General features: G+C 42.0%; 2 protein-coding genes across 3 annotated transcripts; one reads left to right on the top strand and one right to left on the bottom strand.

The window, feature by feature from the left end:
* The first annotated feature begins 815 nt into the window (after positions 1-815).
* Positions 816-10,469, top strand: mettl21ca (methyltransferase 21C, AARS1 lysine a). Its single transcript, XM_019261548.2, has 8 exons — positions 816-848; positions 1,305-1,412; positions 1,525-1,670; positions 2,071-2,188; positions 2,312-2,947; positions 4,584-4,735; positions 4,848-4,965; positions 5,970-10,469. Exons 2-8 carry the CDS (start codon positions 1,313-1,315, stop codon positions 6,353-6,355), a joined length of 1,656 nt encoding a protein of 551 aa, XP_019117093.2. The 5' UTR covers positions 816-848; positions 1,305-1,312; the 3' UTR covers positions 6,356-10,469.
* On the bottom strand, positions 7,745-23,563 carry tpp2 (tripeptidyl peptidase 2). 2 transcript variants are annotated; one of them, XM_010735382.3, is made up of 29 exons: positions 23,268-23,563; positions 22,434-22,562; positions 22,144-22,239; positions 21,798-21,902; positions 21,537-21,661; positions 21,283-21,446; positions 21,013-21,167; positions 20,849-20,925; positions 20,641-20,768; positions 20,210-20,458; positions 19,985-20,100; positions 19,686-19,857; positions 19,013-19,170; positions 18,851-18,927; positions 18,653-18,759; positions 18,219-18,373; positions 17,972-18,088; positions 17,787-17,887; positions 17,607-17,703; positions 17,382-17,519; positions 15,838-16,082; positions 15,478-15,556; positions 14,043-14,081; positions 13,448-13,599; positions 13,249-13,345; positions 12,996-13,126; positions 12,389-12,635; positions 11,297-11,416; positions 7,745-11,175 (listed from the first exon to the last, which is right to left on the bottom strand). In XM_010735382.3, exons 1-29 carry the CDS (start codon positions 23,430-23,432, stop codon positions 11,086-11,088), a joined length of 3,831 nt encoding a protein of 1,276 aa, XP_010733684.1. In that variant the 5' UTR covers positions 23,433-23,563; the 3' UTR covers positions 7,745-11,085. The 2 variants fall into 2 exon arrangements, with proteins under 2 accessions (XP_010733684.1, XP_010733693.1); XM_010735391.3 differs by lacking the exon at positions 14,043-14,081.
* Positions 23,564-24,547: the final 984 nt, after the last annotated feature.

Genomic DNA, 24,547 nt, shown 5'->3' with positions numbered 1-24,547 from the left:
CCAGATCACGTTACCCCCCATCTCTGGTGAAGCAATTGAGGCCATTGCAAGAAATGTAAACAACCAAACCCGACACTGGACACATTCTCAGACCGTGCGCGTCTTTTTTGGATTGACTTTTTGCATCATAACACCACCTTTCATCTTCAGTTATCTTTATTGTCTGATAAAGGTTTGGCAGACAAGTTGGCACCAACGTGTGACAACATGAAGAGGCTCTTAGGACACATTTGATGACAACACACACACATTCACTGTAAAAATGCCAAACACTAACCATGGCCTGGCTTTCAGCAGACTTATTCCTCCCTATATATGTCAGTCACTATTTGTAGACCACTAAATAAAACTGATGCATTATCAGTGTAACGATTAGACCCCACAATCCAGTTCTTAAAAGGTAGAGTTTGTACAATTTTTACAGGTTTAATATTCTGTCATATCATATCATATCCAGTATGAAGTTACAAACCGTGGAGACTTCCAAGAATCGTCGACAGGGAAGTCCATAAGTGACACTGGAATCAAAGATCTGTGTGTTCGTATTATGACATTCCTGTCATTCTCCCGCTGCTTTTGGCTCCCTCACTAACTCATTTTTGTCTGTATTGGTGTGTGTGTGTGTGTGTTTGTATCTACGTGCACTCTGCTCTTGCGGCTTGCTTGTATTTATTTCTCCTGGGCATGGCTCTAAAAATACCCTCATGCCCTTGTGTTGGTGATGGGTGTGTCTAACGGGATGCTGAGTTTCTATAACCTTGCAGTCTGAGGTCTCCTGATGCAGACAGATTGCTCCTGAGATCTCTCGCTGGAGAATAAAGCAGCAGCAGGTGCGTCAAAGGTTACAGGTAGATCAGGATTTTGCTTCATTATTTGTACTTTAGACAGTATGTCAGGGTTTACTGTAAATAATCTTTATTTTATCTCCTCTTTTGTTCATTCATAGACTAATATATGATGGCTGTATCAGAGGGATGTGTTCTCCTGTACATGTTTTGATATTATTATTATTGCTGGCTGGACTGTAGGACTGCACTTAGAGTAAAAATCAAATGCATAATTTTATGAACAGAAATAAATACAGAATATCAAATAAACAAATACTTTTGTATATCCCCTCAACAAAGGCATGAAAGACACAGAAGAAAGAAAGGGCTAAGATAAGAGGAAAGAAAGCCAATCAAGAGCTATAAAAAGCAGAATTTTCTTAAAAAGTTATTTATTTAAATAAATTTAAGCTCAATATCTAACACATTTTCTCTATTTTTATAACTGATTATATCTGTCTGTCCAATAATATGCAGGATTTTACATGGCTACTTTGTCCTCATACCTTGTGAAGGAGGAGGAAGAAGAAGAGGAGGAGGAAACGGAGGACGAGGAGGATGAGGAAGATGAGGAAGAGAAAAAAGGTGAGATGAACTATGCAACAAAAACAAGTAAACAACGTTTCCAAACTCACACTGAGCAATGCTGCATGTTGGTTTAGACCCCAGAAATCTAAACATCTGACTTCTCATTCAGATGAATCAGGTGACCAGAAGAAACAAAGATCCTCCTGGGTTCCAAGCTTCTTCTTCAGAGTGGACAGAGAGATGTATCATTATGTCGGGCAGGAGATCATGATAGAGGAAGGTCTTGACTCCTATGCAGGCATGATATGGCCAGCGGTGAGTAGCAGAGTGGCACCTTTTTATGAAATTTGCAACCTCGGTTGCCACAATCTGACATTAAATGCTTGTTTGCACCGTTAGTGTGATGACTCAACCAAAGTCACAGTGTTAGTGTCTGCTTGGGATTATGGGGATGTCATATATCAACATGCTGATGTGTATCTCTCTCACTCTGAGGCCCCTAGACTATATTTACCACTCTGCTTAGGCCTGTCTGCCAGACGTGACCACTGATACTTTTTGTAGAAGACCCTTCTTAAATCATCTTTGTGAATCTGGTCCAAAATTCTGACATACGTAACCAGCTTCTGATGCCCCAGATGCCCCCAGATGATTACCTCATCTACATATACATACATACCTCTCTGTAACTCAAACCTTTCCTGACTGCGCTCAGGCTCTGGCTCTCTGCCACTACCTGGACACTCATCGTGAAGAGCTGAATCTTGTGGACAAGGCAGTCCTGGAGATCGGAGCAGGAACTGGCCTGGTGTCTATTGTAGCGTCACTCCTCGGTAAGAGGTTTTAAGCCTAACTTGTCTGTGGGTTTGGAGTATCTGTGAAAGAGGAGAAACCATGAACCTGAGAAGTTATTCATTGGACAAAAGGTTTGAAAGGATTCTTCTACTTGTCCTCAGGTGCCTGGGTGACAGCCACAGACCTCCCAGTAGTACTGAACAACCTGAGAGTCAACCTGTCCAGGAACACCAGAGGGCGATGCAGACACACACCCCAGTTGGCAGCTCTGTCTTGGGGCTACGACCTGGAGCGCACCTACCCTACATCTGTGTATCACTACGACTATGTAATGGCAGCTGATGTGGTCTACCATCACGACTTCCTGGACGAGCTTCTGGCCACCATGAAGCATTTCTGCAAACCAGGAACGACCTTGATCTGGGCCAACAAGGTCAGGTTTGAGACTGATCTGACTTTCACTAAGAACTTTAAAAAGTCTTTCCACACACGCCTGCTGACTGAAGATGGAGAGATGAAGATCTTCATGGCAACGTGTAGAGAAGAGGAAGGAGAAGGTGATGTGGGGATGGAAATCCAAGATCTGCTGACAGAGGAAGATGAGGAGGAGGAAGAAAAAACGGATGATGATGAGCTTCGTTATGATGATGTTGATGTAACTGAGGAACCTCATATGTTAGAGACTGAAAAAGAAGATAAAGAGGAAGAACAAAGCAAATCTGATGAAAAGGAGAAGACGGAGGAGATAATGGTCCTCAAAGATGATGAGAAGGAAAAAGCAGAGAAAAACGATTCAAGTGAGTCCTCCACGTCCACATGTATCCAAAATATTACATTAGTTATTAGTTATTAGCACTGTTTGCCTCTGTTTATCCAGATTGCATTTTCACTTGCCAGCCATGAACGCATTGTTCCTTTTATTTTCACAGGTTTTGAGATAGTAGAGCATGTAGAAAACTGATTCAGGAACATCGTTACTATACTTTATGCACATGATCTCCACAACTACAGAATTGTTATAGAATTTTGTACAGACATTCATGGTCCCCAAAGGATGAATACTAAAAACCTTTGGTAATTCTCTGACTTATCCTCGAGCACCACCATGAGGTTCACATGTGGTGGTGTGGTTTGAGTGAATTGGATGACTGGATGGATTTCTCTAAAAGATGGTGAAGATATTCTTGGTCCTTTGCCCGATTGGCAGGTCAAATTTTTACTTTGCTCTTTAAACTTTCCTTTTAAATTTTCCTTGCAAATTAGCGCATGCTAACCATAGACAGTATGAAATATGGATATTGTGGTGCGTGGCTCTGGCTGCTGCCATCTTGGCTGTCATGCGTCTGCCATCTCCTAGCTATTCTAAAAATTGGTTAGGACATGGATCGATGATGGACCTGAGGCAGGCTGAATAAAGCCTCATTGGTCAAACAAGCCACCTGTAACGACGCCCACCTGTCAGTCAAAGCGACCGTGCTGTTAACAATTCATAACTCTAAGTCTTAATATAATTTGAACATGTGAGTTAAATAGAAATTCAGCCTCAGTACAGTTGTCATGTATGGTGAAATTATCTCTAGAGACTAAAATTGTTTTTTGTACCAGGCTGTAAACATGTTTATTTCTGCTGTGAAGTTGGACATTTAAATATAGGGACTTATGGGGATTGACTCGTTCTGGAGCCAGCCTCAAGTGGTTGTTTGAGGAACTGCAATTTTTTGGCACTTCTATGTTGGCCACGCAGGATGACGCTAACACTATAAACTAAGATGGTGAACATCACAAACATTATTCGTACATTTGGCTCAGAGCTACACTGTGACCAGGTCTCATAGAAATGTTAGCATGGCTGTAGATTGTTTTGTTTTAAATATTAATGTAATTAATATCATTAAATATCAAATGGAAAACAGAATTCCACACAACTCTGCTGACAGATATCTTGAAGCCTGCCTGCATGTCACTACATATCCATCCATCCATTACAAAAATACATTTAGGGGAACCAACCTTTTAATATGCAGATATATGCGACGACTTATTTTTTAATATAGTCTGTTTCAACTTCTACTGCTGTCTAGTGGTTTGGAAACTTACTCTTGAGTGAAGAAATAGCTTTAGGACTTTAATGTATTTGGCAAGATAAGTATATGACGAGTTAAATTTGATATGTCAGACATGATGTGGTGAAGCCAAAATGTGGTACTATATCCTCATAAATCCAGAGGGCTGATATCCTCGTGCACTGGTGTAGAGTGTCTGAATATATAAAGGAAAAGAAGCATGGACTCATTTTTGTCATTGCAGTGAGCTTATTTGGTTGATCTACAAAATGATGTTATATCTTGTGCCCGTCAGAATACTGAGATGTGTCTTTTTATTGCCACATTTCAAACTACTGACTCGTTATGTTTCATGTTAATGTTGCGGCAGATAGCTCTGCAATACCTCTGCAGCAGGGCAGAGCACCAATCTGGGTTCCCAGCACCAACACCGGCTTTGGTAAAGACGTCTACCATTTCGTAGGACATGACATCACCATTTATGAGTCTATAGACTCATTTGGAGCAGTGATGTGGCCAGCAGTGAGTACCACTGAAAACATTAAACAAAAACAACATTTACATTTAATGAAATAGTTTGATGCAGCAACATTAACCAGTCACCATTAGAGCTCTCTACCTCTTTGTCCTGCAGGCGTTGGCTCTGTGCTCCTTCCTGGACAACAACAGGCAGAGGGTGAACCTGCAGGGAAAGGAGGTGCTGGAGCTGGGAGCAGGAACGGGATTGGTAACCATTGTGGCCAGTCTGCTGGGTGAGTAGCAACATACTGTAGCCATCAGCACAAACACAAAATGAAATCTGGGAAACATGGAAAGAGTTAGGAAAAGTCATGACATACACACTATGAAACAAAAGTACATAACTCAGAACAGAAACACGTAGTTTAATGTAGGTAAAAGGCTGCAGTGATCTGGTATTTCTATGCATTATATGATTTTAGCAAACTGTATTTAAACTATTACTACAAGTACTCCAATATCAAAGCACTCTCATGGTAATTGGCCAAATATACTCGTTAGAGTAGTTACATATTTTGTATTTAAAAGTCCAGTGTGTGATTTAAGTGGCTCTATTTAGAAAATATGGTAAAAATTTAAAAATGAAATGAAAAACTTGTTTTTCATTGTTTTTTTAATTCATGCATAATTACCTGAAAATAAGAATGAAGTTTCTGTTTTGTTTTTTACTTTGAGCCCTTTATATGATGCGGGTCCTTCTCCATGGGGTCTGCCATGTTGCACCACCATGTTTCTACAGTAGCCCAGAATGGACAAACTAACACTGGCTCTCTTTTTTGTGAATTTCTCCATCACATTAACTCCTACACACTGGTCCTTTAAAATATGATATCATTTGCATATTTAATATATATATGTCTATTATATTCTATCCGTTTTACATTCACTAACAAGAACCACACTATTTCTATACACAAATGAGTTTGTTGTAATAAAAGTTAGGGTTGAATATGAGATGGTAAATGGAGCGTCACATGGGCATCACCTTGGGAGTGAGACCTAACATTGGTGCATGTCTTGCCTTGACTTCATCACCTCCCTGTGTTTCCTCTGAGAGAGAAGGGTGAGATGTGGCACAGGAAAAGGCCCAGTGTGAACGATTCATTGGCATCTAGAGGCGTAGTTGCTGATTGTAACCCCCTCACACCTCAACCTCTTACTCCCAGGTTAAAGGAAAGTATGACTTTTACTGTTGCACTGCATGATGATGACAGATATCCTTTGTCTGCCTCCTCAGGAGCTTCAGTCACAGCTACAGACTTACCCAATGTGTTGAGTAACCTCCGGGCCAATGTGATGAGGAACACCAGGGGGCATTGCAGACACATGCCCCAGGTGGCAGCTCTGTCCTGGGGGTACGACCTGGAGTGCACCTACCCTACATCTGCGTATGACTACGACTATGTAATGGCAGCTGACGTGGTCTACCATCACGACTTCCTGGACGAGCTTCTGGCCACCATGAAGCATTTCTGCAGACCAGGAACGACCTTGATCTGGGCCAACAAGGTCAGGTTTGAGACTGATCTGACTTTCACTGAGAACTTTAAAAATGCCTTTAACACGCAGCTGCTGGCTGAAGATGGAGAGATGAAGATCTTCATGGCTACATGTAGAGAGTAAGAGACTGCACAGATGGATTACAGGCCCCGGGGAAAGTGACTCTTCTTAATGTTACTCTGTGGAAAGTCCGGTCTGGTAACTGATCCACCTTTTAGATTTATCATATTTTGTTTATTCTTTCCAATATAATACAGCAAAGTGGCAGTGAATGAGTTTGAGAGTAGAACAGTAGGTAATGTAACCTTTGATTTTCTTTAATATTTTGTACATAAATGTGTAAATTATTATAGAGATAGATACGAGTGGAAAGGTTTACACAGCTTCTCTTCATTTCCAGAATGAACAAATACTGAATTTTAAGTCCGGTTTTCAAGTTTTCATCCATCATCAGGGCTATGAATTTATAATTAACCTGCTGCTGTATAGAAAGCAGAGCCTTTTCACGTGTGTGTGCCTCCAGGTCAATCCTTTCATAATCTCTCCATTACAGGAGGGATGGTTGAGAGCAAAGCAGTTCATGTATCAAGACCGAAACATAATATACTCATACGCCTTACACTTTCACATATAGAAGATCAGATGATCCTTTTGCTCCATGTTAACCAACCTATGGAGCACCATATTTAGCCTATACTGGGTCACCTAAGGTTTAAGAGGAGTTCGAATTACACAAATCAATCATCAGTGTCTTTGTGGAAGTGAAACATCAATTCAATTCATTGCCACAAATGACAAAACTGCTTCTCAAATGTGAGTTTTTCTTTCTTTCGTATGAGAGTGACCTAAATATCTGAAGTTTTGAACTGCTCTGGGACAAAACAAGACATTTGAATGTGTTGGACTGTGTCTCACTATTTGACATTTTAAAAACAAAACCATCCGTTCACTAACAAAGACCACGCCAATGTGGATTTAAAGTTCAGACAGGTTTACTGCAAATGAAGGATAAAGGTGAATCGAGATGACGTGCTGTATGAGGGATGAGGGGTGAGGGATTAGAGGAGAAATATGGGTGATTGATGGAGGAGTTCGGAGGTTGGTGGTGGGGAGAAGGGAGGGAACCAGAAAGGACTCTTGAGTGGGAAAACGTGGAAAGAAAAAGAGGTTTTTGGGGGATAGGGTGTGTGTGAAAACAAAGTCATAGAGGGAATGAACAGATACGATGTGCTTCAGTACTTCGAAGGCGTGCTCCTTGTTCCTGAAACTTGTTATAAAACTCCATTTAATTGATAAAGAAAGTATCAGTTATGAAATCAAATTTTTAGTTATTTTTCTTTGTGCGTGTGAATTTTTTTCTTTTTTTTTTTACATTTATAGGAAAACCCTTCCTGTCATTACTTCTTGTATTTGTCTTTGTCATTTCCGGATTTGTCAAATGAGTAAAACTGCTTCAAACAATGTGTAATTCATCTTACAAAACACACAAGCGACGACGAGGGCACGCTTCAATTCTTCCAAATCGTTTTTATTCAGTGTTGTTTTCCTTGTTTGTGACTTAACTCCATGTGACCACAAAATCATGTGACAGTAGCTCAGGTCTTTCCCACGTCATCGAGGAAGAATGGGTATAAAATAATACTAATAAGAGCATACAACCTTAATTCTCATAACATTCTGTAAAATATTGGCATTTACTAGATTTTATGACTATAAATATAAACACTCAACATCCAGAAGAAGCATTTCTGAAGTGTTTCCTGACACCAGCAGAAGTGAGAGCAACAGAGGTGCCAGAAATGGACGGTACAGTCCCATGGTGTAAGTTAAGGCCATTTTCGGAGACTGTCATTGGCAACACGTACTGTAGACAGCTGAGCCCTGAACGTAACATCTGTCTGCACCGAACGACTAACACAAAGAAGAGGATGAAAACAGAAGATGCAAATAGATGAAAAAAAAAAAAAAACACAAGTAAAACCAAACCCAACTGGCTCCAGTAAACATCTCACACACTCAGAGAAGCCTGTGCTGAGACCACCGCAGACAGTGTGTACAAGTCACAGCTAAAAACAGACACACAAGGTGTTAACATGAGTTGTAACCACAGAGTGGTTGTGTATGTACAGTCGTCCCAAAAAAGATTTTCAACTCCCATGAGGACGATAGCTTGAAAGCAGCTGATTTTACATTCTGCAGCACGCACCTGCCAGTTGTGAGAGGACTAAAAACATCAGGGGAAATCAATTCGATACCTATCATGTCCAAATTTTAGCATTTTAACTTCCATCCTTTGACAACTAAACCAACTTTAACATGGGAAAAATCGTTCTTTGGTTACACCAATACTACAGACTGTGACGGGAATTCACACTTGTCTTTTTAAAAACATCCAGAACTGATAAAGGTTGAAAACCACAAATATAAAAGTTAAAAAGTGAATATGTAGTTCGTATCTTTCGCATGGTCCTCTCTTGCACTGGCACGGTGTAAACAAACAGTCACATGTCCTTGTTGAGACCACACCAGAGTCTTTGCAACTTTTAGCTCCTCTGCTAAAAAAAAAAATCACATATGGTACATTTCTGCTGAATATTTACAAACATTGTTTCCAATTTATTATGACATGAAGCCAAATCGTAGACTTCAAACTGCCCCTGGTTGGGTTGCATTGTGGATAATGTAGGCGCCAGGTTTCGAGAAAGGTTTTGTTAATGTTACAGAAGTGCAATACTAACTATAGCGTATGCCTTAAAGTGGTATAATTCATCGTAATGAACAGCAAGTCTGCCGTTATTTTTATTAAAAGGTTCATTGAAGACTTTTCAAAAACAATCTGAAGACAAAGTTTAAATTCTGTAAGATGAAAAGTTAGTTTTTATATTTTTATTTATTTTTTATTAAGAATTGAACATTCAAAAATTCAGTCAATCGATGTGCTTCATCAGGACTGTCATCATATTTTGAATGAAACATTACTAAAATTCTGATTGGTGCTCAGAAATATGCCTGTATCAGCTCAAGAGAGGAGAAACACTCGGACAAAAAAAAAAAAAGAGAAATTTCTCCAGTGAAATATGAAATTAAATGAAAACAGCTTCAAACTTTGGCCAAACATTTGTGTCGGACCGCGCCACTCATTTTAAAAAGAGGGCCTTTAATGCAGACTGTGTTCACTATGAATTTATACAACTCAAGCCAATAGTCACCCAGCCTAAAATAACTGATGTGATGTGACGTATACGTGATCCGTAGCAAACGAGGTGAAACATACAAAACCTCTGGCGTGGTCCTATAAAGTAAATAAGAAAAAAACAAAAACAACAACTCATGCTTAACCCCCTTTTTAAATGGCTATAATTTCAGTTCTGTTGGGAGAAAATGTTCACATACATGAAATATGCTCACAAGTACATGTAAAGTCATTCACAAACACACACTCATGAAAACAACAACAGTGGATATCGTCTGAATCTGGTTTGGGATTAAAAATTCCTTCAAATTGAAACAAACTAAAATCTGCTTCCAAATAAAACTATTTCTTTCCTTACATCCTAGAAGACATGCATATATGCAAAATACATCAATTAGAATAATATTTGTATTATATACCTATTGCATCTTAATATTTTTATGTTATGTGTGTATGTACAATATATTATGACACTTGTGTACAAATGCAACATTTTGAATGCCGCAGAGAAACGTCTAACACTGTGAGAACATTCTACTAAGAAATCTGATCTTAAACATCCTCCTGCTGCCCGCGACTGCACTTGTCATATTAGTGAGGTCTGTTAGATGGCCGTCAAACATGCCGCTCAGGTGACAGCGGTGCGACGTGGGTGGCCAAACGCCTCTGAAGGTAAGCAGAAGCCAAGAAAGAGAAAACGTTTATTTTTGTTTTTTGTGGCTTCCCGTTACCTGACAAGTCACTGACGGCCTGCATACAGTGCACGGACACGTCGTACTGCTGAGATGAGCTCTGAAACCATGTTTGACGCCAAAGGCTGACGGGTGAAATGACTGCAAGCTGGCTGAGTGCTGACTAGTGATTTTGCGGCTTCCTGGGGCGCAAAAGCCCGTCTGTTTTTTCCACCGCAGATAAAAAAGGTAAGGTACATGTAGGAAGGCACCTCAATGCTGTTTTGTGTTCTGAGACTGTGTACGTGAGTCAGACGAGACTAAATGTTAATTTTATCAACCAGGCCTGAAACAATCGATCAAAAAAACTAAATTAAGAAAGACATTAAGTTCTGTCCAAGCCTCCCTGTAAATCGGGGATCAGCCTCTTCGTTAGTCCGAACATCGTGCAGCAGCAAGTCCTCCTGTCTTTTCAGTGAAGCATCGTAGCGGCCAGTTGTGGTTGATTTGTTTTTGTTTTTTAAAGTGAGTAGATATGTTAACTGTTCATTTGTCTTGAGATATCCACAACGGCCCATTTACAGTATTTACACGAGAGGATGAGGTTAGTGATATGATATGGATTCCGGACAGTTGGGGATGGGCGCATGTGAAAGCCTTCAAAAATAATGTAGATGACACCAACATTTAAAAAAAAAAAAAAAAAAAAAAGGACAACACAGAGGTGAGAAAGCGCTGAGTTACGGTATCACAGGTGTTGGACAGAGACGTTTAAAGACGGGATGAATTCACCTTCTGAAGGTGTCGAGTGTGTCAAACCATTCACGCTCGGTGTTGTCCGTCTTTTTGGTGTTCACCTACATCTGAGTTTGAAAAGCCAGATGCATAGACCATGTGACCCTGAGGGACATGATATCCAAGTTACCATGTTATGGACCATGTCGCTCATGCATGCATGTGTGCGTGTGTGTGTTTGCGTGTGTGTGTGTCTAGAATGGTGTGTAGTCTGCGGGGTACATGACAGGGAGCCAGTTCTCGCTGAAGGTGGCGCAGTGTGTCCACTGGAGGTGTCGCATGAGCTGGAAAACCAAACCAAACAAATAGGAAGTGAACAAAACTGCTCAATCGCTGATGTGCTTTTCATCGTAAGCAGACAATCATATCTAATAAACATCTTATTATGCTATTATGCTGTCTTACCTGGATGCAGTTCCTCATGTTCTCTTTGCTGGGCTTCTCCTCCACCATCTTGGAGGCGTATTTTAAGGCTCGGCCGTACATCTTGTTCACGAGAGCGTGTTTGTATGAAAACATCAACACCTGAGCAGGGGACAAACAAAATGTGTTAAGATCTGAGGTGTAGATTTGTGTTTAGGAAAGCAGGCGCCATTCTGATCATTACTATGGTAGCTGAGGTCAGATAATAAGACGGTCAGACGATAATGTCGGACCACTAAGCATAAATATATTTCCTTGTTTGTAGATTAATGACCATTTATGGACATACAGTAGTTGTGTCACTGTCCTGATAGACAAGCTGATTGATAAATCCTCCATTCTCCTTGGCCAAGCTTCAGTAAACGTTTCCGCATAAGACATCTTGGACTCCTGAGCACTTTGTCTGGCTGAACTGACCACAACAATACCAAATTCACATGATCAAAAGAGAAACTAGAGGAACATACGTGATTGTTGTTGACACATCTGTGAGACACACAGTTAGATGTTTATTCATTATGCCTAGTCAGGCACGGTATTGGTTGAAGATGCAGTTCTCTCTTGCTCTCTCTTCGTTTTTCTTGATCGTGGCTGCTGCTGCTACTCTTACTACCACATATTATCTTCCTGAGATTTTTTCCACCTTTTTCTCCCTGTTAAAAGGGTTTTTTGTGGGCAGGTTTTTCCTCATGTGTGCTGGACTTTTAGATTTTTAGAAATTTCAGTCCCACATAAAGCATCCTGCTGCTTTAAAACACCACTGCAACAAATGTGTGTGAATTGCTGTGTGAAACTAGTGCCCTAAAATTCAATATTTACTCCTGTTTGCAGAAAACTACAGTGATCAACTCTTATTATTTGGCCTCTCCTGAAAATGAAACGAAAATGATTTGTGTCTTCTGAAGGGAGCAGGAGGTTTGGTACTGCCACAGATTGGGCAAAGAAGGGAAGTCAGAAAGTGCTAGAAGCTGGAGAAACACACTGAAAAATCCAGAATATCACTGGCATCTAAACACTTTACTGACAACGAACCAACTCTAGCCTTCTTTCATTCTCTAAAAACATTTTGCTCACCTTGGAGTCGGTCAGCTCTGCCCACTTCTGCACCTCCCAGAACGTATCCATCAGGGCTTTGGCCACGTTCTGCATGCTGTCGCTGGAGCTGCTGGCCACCTGTTCCACGACTTCTGCGTCTGCTGCCGTCTGACCTGTGGCGCTGGCGCCATCCTGAGGTGCAGGGGGCAGCAGGAGCTGATCAGCCAGAGCGCAGCCCTTCCTGCAGAGAGCGTCCAGCAGGGACGACTTCTGCTTCTCCATGTCGCTGAAATGCAGACATTATACACGGGTTCAGATTCAAAGCCTGCGGGATAAGCAGGCCAGCTGCTCAATGTTTTACAGCAGCGGTGATACAACCACCATGTTAGCTGACATGTTCTAAAAAAACAAAAAATCAGCTTCAGCAGTTTGAACATTAAATATTTTTTTGCTTACCACCTCGGCTAAACTATGTCCCGTGGAAAATCTTGCTACCATATCTGCGAGCTCATGTTCTATACTTGGTAACTAATGGAACTATCCATATCGTAATATTGTTAAATATCACAAGTGTGCAATGTTTGTGCTAATGAGTCTAATGAGGTTCATATTTCTACTATTAGCTCCATCCTCCAGCGTGACATACGTCTTGATGGAGGCGGCATCAGGCCGGGGGTCAGTCTTCATGGTGAGGTAAACAGCCAGGGCCGTCTGGTCGATGTGGGAGATGACGATGTCAGCTGCTGATTGGACCTCTTTGAGACGCTTTACTCGCTCCTGAACACAAAAACAGGAAAAGGAGCTTCGTTTAGACTCAGACTTCTGGAATAAAATAATTAAATGCTCCTTAGGTTGAATCGTGTCAGATCTCTTTGCTCTCGCTGGAGTTCATTCATTACCTTTTCAGCGTCCAGCTGGTGCAGTCTTTGCACGTGCAGCGGAAGGTAATCCGAGTAGTTTTCCCTCAGTTCATCGTAGATGGAGTTTGAGTCCAACCTGCAGAGCCGAACAAGAACACGATGGATTGGTTGAGGGAGAATGAAAAGGATAAAACAAAAAAGGAAACAATTTGTTGCTGAGATGAGCTACTGTGCACACTTTGTCATCCACTGAATCTTCAAGTCTCTCATGGCTTCTGCGAACTCGTCCTTCACGTCTTTCTCTTTGTCGCCTTCCTTGTCCTTCTCCTTCCCTCCGTTCTTTGTTTTGTTGGGAGCAGGAATTAAGTGATAGATGACCGGGACGATATCCTGCGCGAACACACAAAAACATAGTTTTGTCAGAAAACAGTAAATGGATACATTCAACAAAATCCATGACCTACTTTACTCTGAATCAGCATCCCAAAGTCTCACCCTCTTCCTACCACTGTCATGTCCTATCCTCGCTCTTTAAAAAAATGATTAACACCCAGTTATACAAGTTTAAACTCATCATCAGCTGATGTTGATATTTATAGATATATTCATATTTACTGACCACCAGAAAACTTGAACTACTCTACATCAACATAAATACCTGCTTGCTATGACTAGTCTGTTGCATTTTTCAGTACAGCAGTATTGACATGCTTTGACATGGTTGATGAAGATAGATAGACAGATCCCATCTTTATCTGAAGGAAAAAGCCATTTCCTGATGGTAGGAGAGCAGTGGACGCTCTGTTGTACAGTGTTTCTAGCTCATCCAGTACCTTTTTAAATTTTCCTTGTCGTTTTGCAGAGGCCTGCCCCTGGTGGTCAGAATAACACACAGTAAGGAAGAGACAACACAAACACACCAAAAAGGATTCTCTCTGTCTTCAGTTCATCTTTTGTTCCCTCGCTCTGACACTCAAGAGTATGATCCACCTACCTGTCGCATTTGAAATGGCACAGTGGAAAACAAAAAGTCAAGTTCTATCTGATGTTCTCATCTGACTTATCTGATCTGACTCCAACATCTGCTCTGCCTGTCTTCTCTCAGTACTAAAAAAAACTACAGTGAAAACGTTTGAGACTCAAACAATATAAAAGGTCAACAGGAATGAAAGTGAAATGTAAAGTGAAACAAGATGAAAAACAAGAGAATAGATATTGATTTGTAAACGGGTGCTAAAGTTTCACTGGAAAGGTCTTTTTGCATTTGAGCCACCCAGTCAAGCAAGATCAGCCAAAGACACACGAAAGCACCGGCAGCACCGCAAAGTGACGAGAAGCTTCAGAAAGAAAACATCTGCCATTGTGTTGGAGAAATAATATTTACTCATTCAAAAAAATTATAATTTCTGAGGGGATTTTTGCACACACAAGTGGGCTCAACAGAAAGTCTTAAATAGCACTAGCTGGGGTGATTACATGACGACTTCCATCTGAAGACAACACGTGAACATTCGGGCTGGGTATCAAACCTAAACACCTTTTTTGGTTCTGACCAAAATGTGTCTGTATCACAAACGTACAAAAAGCTGTTTACATATTTATAATCATTTACTAATTCTTTTTTAATCAGATAGTTTCTGAATTATTTTGCTCTTTTGGCCGTTTTATTTGGGGAAAAGTTTTAGTGCAAGTTATGTTAAGGTTTAAGAAGCATAATTTTCTCATCATATCTGCATTACTTTTGAAAAGTATCAGCCAACAGGCAGCTTGAATAAGCATATTGTACATAACTTGAAGTCATTTTTGACTAAATTTCTGTTTTATTCATCATACCAAACTAATATTTTCCGAAGGGCCAATAATCAGCTAGATCCCGTGTGTCGATATGGCAGAGGTGACGACAAGCAACATGGAGCTGTGTTTGTGGACTGACAGCAGAAGCGTGGGCAAAGGCAAAGTGAGCATGCAACCAAGAGAACAGCAACCACGGTCAGAAGCAGACAGCTCAGGTCTGACAGTGATGAGACATCAAACTATCACAGAAGACAGGAGAGCAATAAGCGCTGGAGCACTGGTCTTCACCGCTGATCCTCAGGACTATGACTCCTTCACATACTTAATGAGGTAAATATGGTAATGATGCACAGTTAGTTACACACACAGGCTCTGGATTAGAAGAGGAGTCTACCAGAAAATGACCATGTCTTTAGATCTTGAGGACCAGATCTGACTAGTGCTCTGAAGGATACAACAAATAAGATCACTCACTGCTTTCTTGCCATACTCGCTCTTAGGGACAACCAGAGAGCCAGAAAGATAGCAGCCTGGACTCGTCCCCTTTGGGATCCTGAAAGAAATAAAAAGTAAGAGAGAGAGAAAGAGAGAGAGAGAGAGAGAGCGATAAAGAGAATAAAGACAGGAACATTAAACAAAAGTTGATCACAGTAATATGCAGAATTGTGAAATATTTATTCAAACAAGTCTTTGTCTATTTCTCTCTCTGTTGTTCTGTGACCAAAGTACCAATCAGGTTCCCCTCACTGATTCTTTACAAGGTGAAGCTTTACTGTGCGTGACAAATCTTTCTGTGAGATGGAAACATTACAGTTACATCACAGTCTGACTCACTTGTCGTCTGGCAGGGACGTGATGTAGAAGGGCTGTGTGGCGCCCGGGCACAAGGTGACAGAGTTCGCCTTCTTCTTGGCCATGAGGGCAGCGCGGTGTGTCTCGTAGACATCCAGACTGAGCGTGGTGGACAGACGGTGAGAAACCACAAAGGGCAGGTCCTTCAGGCGCTCCAGCTCGCTGGACTGCTCGTGGCGGACCTGCAGACGCACGGTGTAGTCGCCCTTCTCCAGCTTCAGAGAATACTGGAGACAAGAAACAGAGCGGAGGGAGGTGTGTGAGCTCATGCGAAACAGAAATGATTCTAACTTATCCACAATATTAGCTCCTGAAAAATGTACCGACTGCAGATGTGAGTAAACATCTGGGAAAGAAAAAAACATCTCAAGCCTTGGTCACACTACATGGCTTTCAAAGTCATCGGATCTCTGAACTGTTCACACTAAACGACACTGTTCACACTAAACGACACTGTTTTGTAATTGGGAGTCTTGAAGTCATTGTGGTTTGTATAGTACGTGACTGATCGGTAACAGGGAGTCACACACTACAAGATGTTTCAGGAGGACTCTGTCGGGTGTCCAGACCACACATCACCAGGACACTTTGCACATTCCTGCAAAAACTCACCAGCTATTTTTATTGAAATAAATTGTAAAAATATTCATAATATCTGCTTATGCTATTTAACATGTTAGTATTTGATTTATATCTTCTACTTTATGTTTGTTATGCAACAAAACAACGGACAACAAACAACAAACAAAGGCAAATTCCTTTTATGTGAAAACTTACTGGCAATAAATTGAATAATTTGGTAAAATCAATCAATAACTAACACAAATCAATGTCAGATCGCCGCATCATACATTAGCAGTTTGAATTAAACTAAAAGCTCCCTGTGCTAGACTTCCTTTAAAGAATATACAGAACAATTCCTTACATGTCCGTAAAAACACTTCACCCTGGAAAGATAAGACAGAGGACGTCGACAGTTTTCTTGTCAGTTCGGCATCAATATCATCCATAGAGATAAGCTGTGTTCCGTACAGATGTTAACATTTTGTCGCCTCAGCTTGTTCACCCTCTGTTGTAGCTGCCCTCTTTCAATGGCAGAAGACCAGAGAAATAAGAGGCAGTCCGTTTGAAAAATGAAGATATCTCACTACAATAAGTGCTCTAAGAGGATCAGACACACACTGGACTGAATGCAGACTCAAAACACTGTTAATTCACTGTCTCTTTTCTGTGTGTGACTGTATTTGGAGGAGTTTTTAACCACTGACTAGCCCTTTTTCTGCTTCCTGTTGGTGCTGGAGAGAGAGGTGTCTGCTCTCACTGGCTGAAACTCACTGCTGGATATTTAGCCTGCTACATCGTTTCAGGGTGTCTGAAAGCCGTCAGATTGTATCTTTGAATACTTCACACATAGTGATTGTCCTTGCTTTCGTATGAGAACGATCACCAAAACCTGTCGGCGAGTGGAAAATCAGAGCTGAAATCATCTAATGTGGACATTAGAGGGAAAGTGTTTGTACGTGTACCTGGTGCGGGTAGGCGTCCCCTGAGCCCAGCAGTCTCTTGTTCTGATCAAACAGCATCCAGAGCTGACTGTCAAACTCAGACTCATAAAGCAGCTCACACAGCAAGGGACAGCTGGGGGTAACTTCACCACTCTTAGGCTGAAGACAGAGCAAAAGAAGATTATACACGCGCAAACAGAATAAACATTTTCCTCTCGTATAAAGTGCTGATGTTGTTGGCGGTACCTGGTGAAAGCTGTAGGTGAGGACGATCTCGTAGAGTTGCCTGTTGTTGGGCAGGACGTCCCTCACACCCAGGGCTTTAATCTTTGAACTTAAAGGCCTAGAAAAAACAACAAAAACAGGGATTAAATAATGAACAGCACTGATGGTGGAACAACATAAATCATGTGTGTGTGCAGTTACCTGAGAGGCTGAACCCAGGACTTGAGCGTGATAGTGGGGGACACCTCCTCGTACCTCAGAGGCGATGACACATCAAAACTCGTCACTCCCTCTGAGGCATGCTGGGCACAGACAAATGAGAGTTACTAACAGGGCTGTAGCTTACACGTCAGTGCTGCTGATCTGAGCGTCTGTGCTCTCCTTACTATGTGCAGGGGTGACGGGGAAGTGGTGAGTCCATGGAACGAGATGCTGTAGTCCACCGTGACGTCACCCAGGCTCGCCCACCAGCGTGCGATACATAACTCTACTACCTTACCCGACTGGAGAGGAGACAAATAACACAACAAACGAACTCACAATTGTGTGACAGCACGGTAGAGAACGACTTAGAATGACATATGTGCGACTTCCCAGTCAAATAAAAGTATATAACAGATTAAATATATGTACCAGCACAGGGAAGGCCTCAGTTAGTGATCCTCTTTCCAACAGTGAAGAGAACTTGTAGAATTCATTAGCTCTGTACGCTTTCTGCTTGACCAGGTGAACAGCATGGAGAACGAACTTTGACGACACATCTCCTGAGTGAGAGGTCAGTGTGATCTCTATGAAGGAGAAGAGCGAATGTAGATGATGGCAAGAAAGCAAGAAAGTCGGTGAGGAAGAGAAAAAAGAGAATTAGATTACAAATGACGAGACACATTTTGATTATGCACATCTATCTCAACTCGACTGACTTGCAAACAAATCAATAGGAAGGAATTTAGGTTTCCAACGAGAGTAAATGTGGTCCTGAACACCTGGGAAACATCAGAGAACCCTCTTACAAATAAGTGAGGACAGAGTTGAAATCTAAAGCCCACATCACACACAGAGACACTGACCTGCCCAGGAGGCTCCCTGAGGAACAGTGATGAAGTGGCGTCTGATCTGGCCTGGTCTGAAGTGGACGTCTGTGAAACAGACCTCCTGATTCCGACTGTCTGTCACTCTGTCACATAAACAAAGACAGGGAACGCAGTCAGGCAAACAAACCGAAACGAGTGGCAGAAACAAAACGCTAATCCAACGTAGGAACTTACTTGGCGGGGATAATAACTGTGATTGGAACTCTGAACAGAGGGCCACAGGTGGGTGCGGCTGTATCATACCCACACACCTAAAAACAAAGTGAGCACATTCACATGAACAGATTCACAAACAAAGGCTTGTCTTTTCCTCTTACTCTCTTTCCCTGTCTGTACCTCCGTGTAGTGCACTCCCTCCCTCAGTCCCACGGGATCGATGCGGACATTGACGTGACGACACTGGTTCATCAGCTCAAGGTGGGAGGGACACTGGACCCACGGGGTGGCACAGGTGAGCGCCAAGTGTAGCTGCAAGGAGATTCGCTCGGAGTTCCCTGTGACCGATGTTAGAAGAAAGAAAAGAAACATTTGTTTTTACATTTTACACTTACAGTCTTTCCAGATGTTAAGTTAAGCCATTATCTCCATCTTTGTTATTCTTTGCCATATGGTGCACCGCTGGCAAAAGCCTCCTGCATTGTCTGTTGTGGCTCTCATCTGTAGACTCTCTGTACTATTGGACATTATTTCTGCGTAGGTGGTGTGGAGCAGTCTGCCACATAATTTGCAAAGTACTGCTGTGCAGAAATAACCTCTATTTTAGGTTTTGTCTTGGCTGGCCGGACACCCTGTTCTGTGTCACAGTCACTCCACTTGATGTTTGTTTGTCTATGCAAATCTCCTGCCTGCAGCTTGTGTCCATGACGTGCGACCCAAAATTATGACCATAAAGAACGTGACAATGTGTGACTCAGCAAAATTACAATACTGCCATAGAGCATGAAGCGTTTTTAAAATTTTATTTTATCGTCATAGTGTATGACACAACTGTGATGAGTATGAACAGTACCTGTGTTCTCTGGGAAGATGGGTTCAATTCCTACTCCGTGATCAGATGGTGCAAGAATCTGGGCTGGGTCCCTGAGGTAGATGCCTTTCTGTGCTCCCACACTTACTGAGAAGCCAAGGTGGCTCGTGGGTAAAGAGGCATGTTGAGTGAGGTAGTCTAAAGTCTTGTCCACCTGAGCGGAACAAAGGGAGTAGATTACTGGACAGCACAAAAAAAAAAAAAAAAAAAAAAATACTACTGCAATAGTGAAATGCTGAGACACAGAAGGAAACGCATTATAGAAGCTGTGGTGAAGTTACCTGGATTATTCCATGGCCCTGTGCGAACACCTCGATGTCATCGACCTTCATTGCTGTGTTTTCCAGCGCTCTCCTCACCGCAGGGACAGAGGGACTGATCCCATTCTGCTTCAGTCCTTCAGCACACAAAAATCACACACTAGCATCAGATTTACATTCACACACACACACACACACACCACTCTACTCTACAAGTGAGAGTACAGCCCATGAGCCCGGACGCACCTGAGAGGATTAATGCGATGCCTCCACAGGCGTTAGGGGATGACATGGATGTGCCGTTCATCAGCTGGGTACCGCGGAGAGTCCAGTTGGGTACAGAAGCAATGGCACCGCCAGGGGCGCTGATGCTGACCCCCAGGGCCCCGTCTGTGCTGGGTCCCCTAGACGACCAGGTGTACTGGTTGGGAGGCAGCTTCTCCCTCAGGGAATACTCTGCCACCATCATGTCTGGAGTCACATACGCTCCAACTCCTGAGGTTAGAGAAGAGAGCAGGGATTAAGACAACATGGCAAAGATTCCTAAAGCTAAAGTGCTGCTGTGAATCTCCAGTCTCATTATGCTAAATATGTCAGCTTGCAGCCTAAAAGTGTAGAGTTGAGTGATGAGCACATGATTGGAGGTTTAAAAAGGAAACAGTCATCAGCCTTTGTACCTATGACACTGCTGGTGGTTCCCCCGGGGCAGCCGACCGTAGAGAGACACGGGCCATTGTTTCCTGCGCTTGAAACAAACATCACGTTGTGTTTCTGCACAGCCTCCGTGATCACCTCACAAATCCTCCTGAAAGAAACACAAATCAGTGACGGCGTGCCACACAAAATAAACCCACATAAATCAAACCCCACTGTTGCGACACTTACCCAGAATTAGGCCAGTGGGTGGCTTCCCCGTAGCTATAGTTAACCAGGTCACACTTGTAGTTGATGACTTCAATCATCTTTGAGTGGCAGGAGAGATAAAGAATTAAAAAAGGGTGACAGAAAAAGACAGGCAACCTACAAATTTCAGAGTCCGGGGTACATACCGCACGGATCAGTCCTGTCCCTGTTTCCATGGTGCTGAGACGAGTGTCTCCAATTTTCAGAGCCAGGATTTGAGCTCCGGGGGCTACGCCGTTGCGCTCAGGTTCCTCTGGGAAGTAACCTGCTGCGATGCTTGCCACATGTGTCCCATGAGCCCCTTTAAAAGCAGGAGCAAGTCAGAATCATGGACTACACATTAAGCATTTATTGTTTTTACTTGTTTGCCCCAATAAATAAGCCTTAACTGGAATGCACGCTTTGGTATATCTTACCTCCGCTGGTGACGATGCAGAGCGTGTTTCCCTCATCATAAATATTTACAGAGTAGTTAAGCATCTCGGCATTTCCTAACGTGGCGTACTCTTGCGCCTCTCTGTAAGAGCTCAGCACGGTGCACTGGGTCAGCTCTCCACACTCTGATGTGTCCACTACAGCCCTAAAAAGAACAGTGATGTGAAGGGTAAGTATATTGTTGGTAAACAGCTGGAGATAATGGGGATGAAAGGGAAATGTTGGTACGGCTGACCTCCATGTGACGCCGTCGTGCCAAAGCACACAGTCATACACAGGACCAGGATCGCTGTACTTCTTTTCTAGTGATGCCAGCAGCTCTGACTGACTCTGCAGCTCTTCTTTCTGCAGCTTCTCCATCTGATGAGAGGGAAGCAGGGTTGAAGGACACACGGCAGACAAACAGTCACAGAGAGAAATCTGATTAGGAAACGCCACATTAATGTGTCACAAACCCTGACGAGCAAACACAGAAAGTCCAATTTGTAGTTCTGACCTGTGCGGGTGTCGGGTGAGCCAGGTCAAACTCTTCTGTCTTGCGAGAGACCTCAGCGAGTGCAGCTCTGTGCGGAGGGTCCCACATCTTTTCCTTTCGCTCTTTCTAGAGGACAAAAGCGACGTGACAGCAAAAAGACATTGAAACACCCACAGAGAAAGACAAGCCAAAAGATTTTCATTCATTTACTTGTGTAACTAGTCTGGAATACATCTTTACTAAGTAGTAACACTGCAATACACTGCTGTCAGGGTGGACAGAACACAGCTATGCATCTAAACTGAACCACATCGTTTTATTAAACCCATGACAGTCCTCATACAGTAATAATGTCACGTCGTCCTACCTGTATTCTTTCCTTGAGAGCCTTAGGGAAGAACTCGTAGCCATTTTTAACTCCAATGCGATACTTCCCTGATGGATTGACCCAGGCAGGAGGGATCTGGAAGACAGAAAAAGACAGTGTGAGACAAATATGAAGGAAAAAATACATAAAGTGCAGATCCTGTGATGATCTTGTCAAACATAGATTTAAAAGATGGGTCTTTCAGAATCAGATGAAGGACGATGCAATGTAATAGAATATTTACAGCTTATATTGGATTATTTTTCTTAATATCAAAGATGTCTACTGACCTTAAGTATTCTTCCGGAGAGGCCAGTGATTGTCCCATCTTTAGGCTCTGCCAGCGTGGTCATGTTCACGTCACCGCTGCCTGTCGTGTCGATGATGTCGATGATCTTTGGCTTCCCCTCAGTCGTGACCTGAAGACGCAGTAATGAAGAATCAATGCACGGATTCATGCTGAGGACTTAAAGAACACTATAATAATAATAATAATAATAATTAGCAGGCCTCAGAATTACATCAAAACCAGGGACAACTAACTTGAATCTGCAATGAGAGAAGAGGTCACATTCACAGTGCCCCTTTACAGTAAGTGATGGGACATTTGGCTGACTTGAAGTCAGTGTTGTGTTCACTGACCTGATCAAACAGCCGGAAACTAGCATGTTTCTATGAACTCACTCAGCGCAGGTACAGTCCAGTGTGACTTGGCAGTAAACATGTAATGTAAGTCACTGACCGGCAGCTATCCTGCCGTATAATATATAACTAATACTAAAGTGGTTGTTACAGAGGAGCCGTGTCTGAGCAGCTGACAGGACGAAATGTTTTTTTTACTGAAGAAAAGGCTCAAACGGCCAAATGCAGCTGTTAGCCGCCGGGCTAACATACCCAGCAGGTCTCCAGGTTAATATTAATTAATGTAAGTTAGTCTGGCGTTCAAACACAATATGTCGACAGGGTGAAGTTGTCATTTACTTTGTGTTCATTTGGTTGTCACAGTTGTGTGTGTGTCGATGCTAGCGACTGTGACTGTGTACAAACGGGCCTTTAGCTTAGCTGAATTAGCTCCACCGACTGTTAGCTCGGAGCTAGCAGTGAGGCAGCCGGGTCTGAGTTACCTGCATGCCGGGGGCCCCGGGGTCCACGCCGGTGTCGAGGATGGCGATGAGCACGCCTCGGCCGTCATACTCGGGAAACCTAGTGAGGTAAGACGTGGCGCCGGTTTCTTTCTTGGGGAGCAGCCCGTGGAAGGGGAACGGTTCTTCGGTAGAATGAGCAGCCATGATCCGAAAAAGAGCGACAATGAAAACAAAGCAGCGAAATGGGGAAGACAGCGACACGGTGGGAGAGACGGGGAGGAGGAGGAGAGATGTTTAAAGAGGCAGTGCGGACACACTGCTCACTGATCTGCGCTCAGCAGGCCTGTATAACATTATGAAGAATATAAGTCTTCCCTTATATATTTTAATTATATTATTTTTCTGACGTAAACCCAAGGCCTATCTTATCTAGTAGGTAAAGCTTGGTAATGTTATGGAGGACCACAAGTGTCATCCAAGTAAAAAATAAATAAATAAATAAATAAATAAATAAATAAATATATATATATATATATATATATAATATTATATATTCTATATATACTATATATATATTATATATTAGAGAGAGAGATAGATGATAGTAGTAGATGATGATAGATAATAGATAGATAGATAGTAGATAGATTATCTTACTTATATCTTAGATAGATATCTTAATTATCATTTTTTCTGACGTAAACCCAAGGCCTATCTTATCTAGAAGGTAAAGCTTGGATCCTGAAGTCCAAGAGTAATGTTATGGAGGATCACAAGTGTCATCCAAGTAAAAATAAAAAAAATCTTTTTTAAAAATATATAATTAAGATATATAAGTCTTCCCGTATATATCTTAATTATATAATTTTTCTGATGTAAACCCAAGGCCTATCTTATCTAGAAGGTAAAGCTTGGATCCTGAATTCTCCAGTCCAAGTCCAAGAGTAATGTTATGGAGGATCACAAGTGTCATCCAAGTAAAAAAAATAAAATAAATAAAAAAATATAATTTAAATTCATTCATTCATAAATAAATGATGGAATTTAAACATTTGAAAATGCAGTTTAAAAAGAAATAAATAGACAATCTATATTTGAGTTACAGCAACTTCCTGTTTAATGGCGAAATATGGAATCTCTACACCACAGACATACTGTTCAATGAAATATTTAAAAACTCTACATGCTGCTGAAGTTGTTTGCAAATTTATATATTTTTTAATAAAACATGACACTTGTGGTCCTCCATACAAGAGACCCCACGTTCACTGTATTCCAGGTGATTTGTGGCAGTTTAAACACACAACACAAACTGAAGA

Source organism: Larimichthys crocea, chromosome VIII (assembly GCF_000972845.2).
Source record: "Larimichthys crocea isolate SSNF chromosome VIII, L_crocea_2.0, whole genome shotgun sequence".
Taxonomy (NCBI): domain Eukaryota; kingdom Metazoa; phylum Chordata; class Actinopteri; family Sciaenidae; genus Larimichthys; species Larimichthys crocea.
The sequence above is the reverse complement of the archived record's forward strand: the minus strand, read 5'-3'. Positions and strand labels throughout refer to the sequence as shown.